At 37.5% G+C, this 10,445-nt stretch overlaps 1 protein-coding gene across 4 annotated transcripts in view; it reads left to right on the forward strand.

Moving 5' to 3' along the window:
• The window catches only part of LOC113240588 (dynein regulatory complex protein 9-like), a 260,286-nt gene that overhangs the window by 28,165 nt on the left and 221,676 nt on the right, over positions 1 to 10,445 (forward strand). For 3 of the 4 annotated variants that reach the window (XM_026477924.1, XM_026477925.1, XM_026477927.1), the window contains one exon: positions 3,465 to 4,458. The exons of the other annotated variant lie outside the window; for it this stretch is intronic. In XM_026477924.1, the coding sequence (XP_026333709.1) occupies positions 3,465 to 3,647 (183 nt within the window). In that variant the 3' untranslated portion in view covers positions 3,648 to 4,458. Of the gene's footprint in view, positions 1 to 3,464; positions 4,459 to 10,445 lie in introns of those variants that run through there. 4 annotated transcript variants of the gene reach the window in all.

The raw sequence follows: 10,445 nt of genomic DNA on the forward strand, positions 1-10,445 counted from the left end.
TGTGTGTGTGTGTGTGTGTGTGTGTGTGTGTGTGTGTGTGTGTGTGTGTGTGTGTGTGTGTGTGTGTGTGTGTGTGTGTGTGTTTGTTTGTCTGAGTGTGTGAGTGTGTGAGGTCTCTTTTGCGCATGCACTGTGTAGGACAACACAGTGCATGCGCAAAAGAACAGTTAATGTTTGATTTTGATTTCGTTTTGTAATTTATAATTACGAATGATTTATTATATTAACTAAATATTATACTACTAATCAAAATAATACTTTGAAATGATAACTGTGATAACACAATATTATTACTTAATGAAAATATGAGTCACCATCCTGTTTTTTCACTTTACATGAATTTTTTTTTTGGGTCAACCAAACAAAGACGGACAAGCGATTGATGCTCTTTTCGGGATTTGCTGCCCTTTTGGTCCCGACACTTTTAAACGCGGACCTGGTGTCCATTTGTTAGTGGGTTAATGGCATTAACTGAAGATGGTGGTGGTTATGGTTTGGAATACATGACTCAGACATCGTTTGAATTTTACTGCGCCTCGTTGAAACATAATGTTTTTTGTAGTTAAGTAATGTTACTGGTATTAATGACTACATTTATGAACATAGTTCAAGTTTGAAAGTCTCTGATTTCTAGGACATCACTTTTCAAGATTCTTAGCTGTTACTCGTTTAGTGATAACTTCCTAAAAGATAAGCTTCTTTTTACAACGTCTGAAACTTGTACGTTTTGGTAAAAGTGCTAACACTTTAAGGAGACGACTGGACATTTTTTGTTATTTGTCTTTGACATCTCTTACGAAACTTCTCTCTCTTTTTTATTTTCTTTCTTCTTTAAATTTTCTCTGTAATCTGGTTATTCTCGCATAAAGTATTGCTTTACGTTTTTGTTACTCTCGCCTTCTTTGTGCAGTCACATTTCTGCGCTTGACATTATTTTAAATAACAGCTTCAAAAAAATGGCTCTGAGCTAGGGCGATTGTGTTTCATCTAAAATTCTTGCTATATTCTGACTTGAAATTTCTTGGCTGTTTTAAATTTTTAATTTTTTCCTTTTACCCTTCTATGTCTTGAAGAAATGATAGAAATTAATGCCCCTTCTTTTCCGCGAAGACTGTCTAAACTTTTGTTTGTCCTCGCGTTGTATCACATACTTTTTTTTAAATTTTGCTTCTGTTTCGGTCAATTTCTTCTTTCTTGGCATTATTTAGTTACATTGCATTATTTACTTAATTTGTAGTAATAATGATTTTAGATAAAGTTCTAAAATGATAAAATCATTATTACTACGACTGTATAATTATTAATAAATAAAATTACTTTTTTTTTATATCTTATAATAGTATAAAATGACATCCAAAAATGTAACTTTAAGAATTTTAAATGAAATCTTTTCGCAGTAGAAAGTTTTTATACACCCGAGGTGAATTTCGTTAATTTGAAATATTTACAGTGCTTTCAACTTTCAATAACTTGATAATGCATTCATCGAAGACTAAAAATGCGTTCACAATTGTAGTGCAAGTAAAAGTGTGAGGAAATGGTTTGTTTTTTAGTTGGAATATGGATCTTATTTTGTTTTCACTAATTTCTCGTGTATTTACGACAGATTGTTCAAAATGTAAAGGTTATTTTTAACCGACTTCAAAAAAGGAGGAGGTTCTCAATTCGACTGTATGTTTTTTTGTATGTATGTTACGCGATAACTCCGGTATTTGTGAACCGATTTTCATGATTCCTTTTTGTTGGAAAGGGGGTACTTCCATAGTGGTCCCATTTCATTTTGAAGAAAATCATCCACCTCGAAGGGTGGCTGTCCACGCATGAAGATTCACTTTTATAAATAGCGTCTAACTTTAATTTAGGAGCAATTACTTTAATGGTTGATTTTGCTATTTCTTCCATTCAAGGCGTTTTTCTCTCAAAATACTTTGAGTAGTGTCGTAGTGAGAACCTATTTTTATTATCTCCAGCGTCAAGTCCTGTATAGTGGCGAACTATGGGATATTTCAATAAAACTTAGCAAATAGACGTAATTCTACGTACTTTTGAGGTCGGTTTTTTTAGTACTCTGTACTGAGATTATTGTTAAATGTGTTGTTTTAAAGTTCAGAACATGTTTGATTATGGAACTTGAGACTTTTATTTATATACAATAATCAATAATTTGTCTAGGCACTAGTAGCTACTGAAGTACATTTTGCTATTACATAATAGTTTTATCGCAAGAATAAATTTTTTAATAAACCTAAAGAACAAGAAATTTCGAGAATTTGTAAGAATCCTTTTACAATGTGTTATCGTTATACACGGGTGAGCGAGATCTTCTGAAGTATCTTCTTATTTCTTTACTTTGCAGCGACAATCCATACTAATATTAAAAATACGAAAGTAACCCTGACTGTTTTTGCATTTTCTTCACACCTAAACCGCTGAATCAATATTGCTGAATTTTGGTGTAGAGATAGATGGAACCTAGAAGAAGTACATAGGCTATTTTTTGTCATAAAAAATAATCCTAAAGGGGGTGAAATATGGGTTTTGGATGGAGTTTATTATAAACGCATCTGGGACTTGAACATGTAGCTTGAAAGTCAGTTAAAGTCTGAGTTTTTTTTATAATATCAAGTGACGGGACGATCTAGTGGCTTGGTGGTAAGCTACAAGTCTGTCCATTACAGTTGCAATGCCACTCAGAGCTTTAAATCGCAAAGATCTGAGTGGCACTGCCACTGCACCCTTCACCCTGAGATAACTTGACAAGTCCCATGTGCCTGTGATTTCACCAGCACCCTTACCCTTCGGAAACCGAGAGTTGTTGAAAATACTCCTGATTTCCGGGTTTTAAGTTTTGTAGTTCATAATATAAAATAATAATAATAATTTGTCAGACAATCACTCCATTAATCTGGTTTCAAACTAGAGAATTCCCTGTAGGTACTATGAGTACCAGAACAATGGAATTAATGCCGGGGCACTACCTAAAATACACGGTCCGGGACTAATTAGAAAAGTACGTTTCTCAAATTGGTCCTACCGGGAATCGAACCCTGACTTTCTCATCCAGCGTTCACAGTGCAAACCGAGGTCATGAAATGGGAGACTGGCTTACACGTTACGCAGTAAGAGATTAAGGCGTATTATTTTTCAAAGCAAAGGAGTTGTATTGAAACACCAACTAAGATATATATTTTTTTTACATTTTGAAGGACGAAATTATTTTGCTTGTTTGTACACATCTTTTTTACAGTCTGTTGTGGTGGCTTATTAATTCTTATTAATAAAAACAAATAAAGTTCCTATCTGTTTGAAGTTATAGTCTCATAGATTTCAAATTTGACCTGGATGTTATGTGGCCAGACACGAAAAATTATTTCTAAATTGCAAAGAATAAAAAAGAAGTACAAATTTGAAAATATATGACCATTTACTCTAGAAGGATTATAGTTTCCAATTACGTATTACAGCTCATGAAACGAAATCAAGAAATATTCGAATGGAACCAATTCAAGGCGGATCGGGAGGTGCAAAGGGAATATGCGAAGAAGATGACCCATTCGGCCATCATTGTTCAAGCTTGGTGGCGCGGAATATTGTGCCGACAACATTTAGGGCCGTATCGACCAAAATCACATCGTGGAAGGAGATAAGTTGAACAGTTATATAAACGAATGAGCTTTTGGCTTGCAAAAGGTCACAGATGGTATCGGTGGTGGGAAGTGCAATGTTTCCTTCTTGCTCTGTTCCACAGACATCAACCCTTTTGGTGGTCTTTCTTTGTTTATGTGACAAATGACAAGGACAGGATAATTTTGCTCGTTATTTGTGCAGTCCGATGACTTAATATTCCTTAAATTCTAAAATTTGTTGCGCTATTTCCAACGGCCATATAATGTAGGATTTGCGGTACCACATCCGAGCACCGAAGTAACGTCAGACGCTGTCAGTGCTTGTATGGGTGACCGCTCGTGTACACAACACGCCGTCGCCTATTTGTTACTGATTAGTTAATATTTCTAATAATAAAAAAAATTAACCACCACGTCCCCTAAAAACAGGTTTTCATGAAGTAATATACGTTAATTTGACAAATCTGGAGCCTAGTTTTTTGACCGATAAGTGTACCATAGTCCCTGCCATGAGATTTGTTCGTAACTATTTTAAAGTGTAAGAGTTCAAGCAATTACTGGCGTAAAAATCTCATACGGTGGATGAATGTGCGGCAAATGAATAAGAATTTAAAAATAACTTAAATAATTTTGTACCAAATAAAAATGGAAGTGAATTAATAGGAACGCACCGCGATAAAAAGATTTTCCTTCTCACCACTGCCTTTACCATCGTAATCTTGTCTTCGCGGAACTGTCCCGTATGTTGCAAAAATATTCTTATGAAATCGAAGCCAAGGCTTAGCAGGATTATGAGTACTGCAGTGGGATTAAACTTTACAAAACTTCACAGAACCATAGACGCCTAGAGTGTTAACTGCACTTATGTTGACTAGCAAAACACATAAAGATTTTTTAATAATTCTTATATTTTTTTAATATAATTTATTATTTTATTTTACTTTGATAATGTTATTATATTTTGCATATTTTTTTATTATGTTGAATATTGTTTTAAGTATTAAATGCGAACATCGAAAAATTTGATTATTTAATTATTACCTACTTACGATTTTAAAGCTCAAATTCGTGACGTTCTTGACAATCTCAGTAACTCAGCGGTTACCACTGTGGACGTAAATGAGGTTTCGATTCCCGGGAGGAGAAGAGAACATTCTACGTAATTCAGTCAAAAAAGGAATGGCATGGATTTTCTTAATACTCTTCTAATTGAAAAAAGGCAGTTAGCACGCAATATCGGTTTATAAATTACCTTAGAGACAACCGATATCTACTTTGAGAAGAAAAGTTTAAGGTCCTATGTTATTTTAACTTTATTATTGTTGGCCAGCGTAATAGTGAGTTTTTGATTTTCGTAAGATTCTCCAGTTAGAATTTATTCCGGGACTTTTAGTTGTGTATATTAGGAACTTAGCAATAATTCTTCAACAGATCAAGAATTTCTTTATTATTACTTACTTAAGTGCGGCCACTAGGCTTGGGCCAGTGTTAGTTTCGAAGAATGCAGTTAGTTAGTATTGATTAAAAACGCCGACCTTAAGGCAGCAGCAAAGTATTTATTTTTGAAAGAACCTCTTTGACAAGAATTATACATTTCTACGACAAAGAACTTAATTTCGTGTGTTAAACCATTCAGGTAACTTCAGTGGTATAATAAAATACCCTGGAGTCTTAATTTTATGGCTATTACAAAAGCACATTCTAACAATACATTAAAAAATTTGTTTGTGAGCGGAATGTGTCAAATAAAGTTCCTTCGAGATAACATTAGTACTAGACCCTGAGTCAATTTCCATTTTTAATGACGTTCATTGCCCACGCACCTCAGGTTGAGGTGCGTGTTAGTGGGGTAGGCCCTCCAGCCTGGTTAGTGGGGTAGGCCCTTTAGTCTGGAGGGAGAGTCCCCACATAACTCCTGAGTCTCCCTGGGCTCAGGGGTATCCATAAAGATTTCCCCCCGTCAAAAAAAAAAAAAAGGTTGAGGTGCGTGGGCAATCTCTATCTGACACTACTTGCACTCGCGGCAATCTATTGCCTCTTGTTACTCGTCCGAATTAGATTCTGTTTCTAAGTTGATATTTTTGACGCTTTTTATTTTAGCACTGCACATTTTCTTAAGATGGCCTTTTTCTTGGCACCTTTGGTAGCGGTAGTTTTTGTATCGGCATCTCTGAGCCTCGTGCCCCTCATGCCACATACTACGCATCGCTCTCTAAAATCTTCGTGGTACCGCACCAGTCTGGCCGGTGGTTGTCCACAGCAGTGGTTCTTCTTTTAAAACAGCGGCATTCACCAATGCACCCGGTGCAATCACAGGCTTTCGCGAATGTCAGTTTGTTTGCGTCCTGCTCGCACAATCTGTCTCGTACAGCTCCCATATTCAGCCCGAGTACAAATTTGTCCCGATACACCCCAGGAAGGCTCTGAAGGCGAAATGTACTGCTAAACCTCGTAATCGAACCGCCCAATTCTCGACAGTCTCCCACTCTACTTGAACAGAGTTGTAAAAGTTACCTAAGTCGGCAAATGTCGCCCACGTTGGAGTCAAGTGTTGGTTTAATAGTTCTAACAACTCATCAAATTTCGAAGTTGCCACCTCCTTCGGATGACTGAGATTTCGTAATAATAGATACACATCATTCGATAGATGAGTGATAAAAACAGCACGCTTTCTTTTCCTCGGTCTTGAATGTCATACGAAATATTTCGAATTCTTGATGTTTCGGGTTCAAAGGTGGTAGGGTTCCGATGCTCATCGTTGTCAGTTGATAGATATGGGGAATATATTATGTAATTTACAACTACGAATGAAACACACGAGTTTCAGGAACTGATTTTAATCTCAAAAATTCACACCAATACAAACGCACGTCATAGCAAAGGTTTTAAACCATACATACATCCAAGTCTTGGTAAATTTCTTTTGTTAACTTTAGAGTTTCAATTCCGGGTGTAAAGTTTCATTTCTGAGAATACACGTAAAATTCACGTTGACTAAAATGATACATGTCGAACTTCACAAACCAATTATGGGATACAATTATGAATTGCACTGGATTAAATTTTGCACGGCCCGGTGGTTAAGTTTGCCTTTCCAGCAGATATGTGCAAGGTAGTAGGCGGTGAGAGGATATAATATAGTAACGGCGCAGTGCGAGGTTGCGTTGGTATGGTATGCATGGGCGGGGTACGGTGTGGAGGGGTGAGCGGTGGCGATATGTCAGTGTCGGTTAGTGTCATACTTTCAGTACTCTAGTTTCCTACACCGTTTTGCACACATCCTCGCCCGCATCCCTCGTACACATCTTTCGCTATTTTGTATGTACAAGTACTTAGCTCCGCAAAACCTTTTCCACCGGACCTGCGCTAAGCGAGCCTGGGGAAATGAAGTAATTCTATTGGTGGATTTTTTCCTCGCACACCGCCTCGCTACGTCGCACATCTCTGGTGGAAAGTCAGCCTTAAACTGAGTCCAGGGGGTCTACTCCGGTTTTCCAGCCGACATCAATCTGTCCGAAACAATTACTGTCAAATAAGTGACACTCGTATGACGTATCGACAATTTCAAGTATGAGCTTCATTCGCATCATCAAGTTTTATTTATTTGACGGTAATTGTGTCGGACGGAGAACGGAAGTCGGAGCATGAACTAGAGTCTTTATTTTATAATATCAATTGACAGAGCAGTAAATCGCAAAGGTCTGAGGTCCACTACCACGGCGCCCATCACCCTGAGACATAAATTGACAAGTCAAATGTGCCTGTAATATCACCCAGCATCCTTACCTTTCAAAACCGGAACTTAGTTATGTTCGTATTACCTCTTGGCGGCAGAAACAGGTAAGATGGCAATATTTTCCTGCTGGACGAACGCTTTCGCACGGAGCTCTACTGTTACTAAAAATAACCTAGTCGTAACCTAACTCGAGTTCGAAAATTCTACTGAAAACTACTTCTACTCTACAAAGTCCTGAGTACGATAATGAGTCGTCTGAACAGAGTTCAAATTGGTTGAAGTTTCCTATACAAACTTTTGTACCCCTATCTAACCCTTATCTAACCACTCTATGGGTTGAATTTTGAAAGCTCCGTCATAAATGTGTACATAGAACTTGTTTTTTTCTTATCAGGTAACTTTTGCATTCAGCTTTTTATTTTTTTAATATTTTTTTTTCATTAAAACTTTTTAGTATTTATAGAGAGGTAACGAAATAGATTTATTTCGTTGCTGCTGTGATTGTGGACGATAGGGGTAAGGATTATATGACTGTTTAGTCCAATAAGGTACAAATATAGTTAGTTAAGCCATTATAAAAGACTGACTCATATAGTCGGCGGCATGAACTCATGGACCGAACCGAATGACACAAGAATGACATAAGGTTAACATAGAGAATTGATAACATACGGGTACTACAATATCAATTACATATAAATATAGGTAACAATCCATTAGTATGAGCATTAGGACCTATTTATCCTTTTGGTCCTACCAGTAGGAGCATAAGGACATATTAGTTCTCGTGCACCGTCCAGTAGGACCATGAGGAAACGGCTTCGAAATACAACATCCTACTTCTGGGGCAATCGGGCAAAAATCTCGTCAATCGCTTGATTTATTGTTGCGTGATTGAGTACCAACCAAACAAACGATACTTACTCGTATCGATTACTTGTATACATACTGAAAGAACTAATTAATTTCTTGTCATTGGATTCAACACGGACCGTCAAAAAACGCCGCTTCCACCGTGTTACATTGGCATACCGAGTATTTGGTACTTTGTCCAACGGGCTGGTATTCGCAACTCGACGACTATTTTGCGTGTGGTGGGTGCTGGGTCCTACTCGTGCCACCCAAGCTCCTCCAGGAATTTCAGCAGCCTCCTTGGTTTGCTGACGACTTCGGGGAGCGACCTTGGCACTCCAAGGTACTTCGCCCTGTAGTTGACCACGTCGGAGCACTGTAGTAGGATGTGCGCAGCCGTTTCCTCCCCCTCCATACACGCTATGCATAGAGGGTTGTCTGTGTTACATAAATTGAAAAGGTGTTTATTGTATGGACCATGACCCGTTAGGGCGGCAGTTAGAGTGCGAAGCTCTTGCCTTTTAAGTTTAATTAGTATTCGCGATAGACTGGCATTGAGCGTTGGGAGTGCTTACCTCGCCTGTCTACAAACCATAAGGGTGGTCCATGTATTATTATGTGAAGATTTTGTACCTTTGTGTGTAGTTGTTCCGGACCATTGGTAGGGGAGGGACAAAATGGGTTCTGGACCTACAGCGTCCGTCTCCGACCCTTTTCTGGCTAGTTCATCTGCTGCGTCGTTGCCACGTGAGCCGCTGTGTCCTTTAATCCACTGTAGAGTTACATGGTTTTGTATACATACCTCCATGAGTGCTTGATGGCATTCGTAAATAAGCCCTGAGTTTATGTCATAGTTTACCGAGTATTTTCATTGATTTCACCGAGACCTACTTCTTTATACTTGGTTTTAAAGTATCGCTTGGTATAGGAAGGCAAGTATCGAGTATACGTAGTACTTTTGACCGATACCTGCTTAATACGTGACTAAAAAGTACCGTTACCGAAAGCACTTGGTATCGGAAGGAAGGTATCGAGTAAGTACTTGTATTTACTCGTATCGCTTCATCCCTAATTCTGTGATGCTACGGCCACAGAGATGATAATAAACTTGGCAGAATTGTGGCCCTGGGTTGAATGCAATAACAGTCAGGATGCACTGGTATCGCCAATACTAAATGAGAAAAACCGCTCTTTTTCGCTTCAAAACCAACAACCAGTGTTGGCAAACATTCGCGATGCCCAGCAGGAACGTGGCAGCTCTAACGACATCTTGAATTTATTATTTCATATAACTCGTAGGGCGCTAAAGCTTTTTGGGTGTCGTAGATGCGTAGGCTGCGTGTACAATCTCTATAATAATTTGTCTAATTTCCTTAACTCCTTGTGGTTAGAATACTCCGCCTAAAATGTTTATTAAATGCTTAATATTTACCAAAACCGTGTTGCAGCGCATTTGTAAATTGTAATACGTATAATACCCATGAATTAATCAAAGGTAAAGGGCTCAAAAAAATAGTGGCACAGAAACTTGGAGGCCTATACCCAGCAGTGGGTGAAGTCAGGCTGTAATGATGATGATGATGAAAGGGCTCAAAAGACCTAGTTTATCATTTTATTAACTCAACAAAAGCACGAATGAAATTGTAATTGAAAATTGTATTACGGTTGTAGGTTGGTGTATTAATTTAACTTGGAAAATTTCTTTTTGCGCCAATTTCGCGCAGAATTTTACTCTGTTAATCATTGATGTGTCTTTTATATTTGGTTTACAGCATTGGAATATATCCATTAAGCCATATCTTCAACAATATATTCATTAAAAATACTGTATTTAAAATACTTTCTTCTTTGAATGTATTTCCTTAGCAGTATTTTCTGGAAACAGTTCATTCCTATCTACAATGTACACATACAGGATTATTTGTAAACTAACAACATGGCAGGGTCATATTACTAGACAACATCATAAACAACAACTTTTGTTTAAATATTGGTTTCACCAGTATTGCATTGTTAATAACTCACGAGATCATCTTGGTCAAAGTATGTACTCAAAATATAATGGCCAGCATTGACTTACAAATAAATGGACGACGGGTCTAATACAAAAACTACGAAAAAAATGTCCCAAGTCAACCTATTTAAACGTAGTGATATGTAAAGGAATATGAAAAAGCTAACACGTTGAATTCAAATTGTAATGTCATCGCAGTACTGTCTAATTTTGCTTG

This window comes from Hyposmocoma kahamanoa, unplaced genomic scaffold, assembly GCF_003589595.1.
Source record: "Hyposmocoma kahamanoa isolate Upper Pololo Valley unplaced genomic scaffold, ASM358959v1 157, whole genome shotgun sequence".
Classification (NCBI taxonomy): domain Eukaryota; kingdom Metazoa; phylum Arthropoda; class Insecta; order Lepidoptera; family Cosmopterigidae; genus Hyposmocoma; species Hyposmocoma kahamanoa.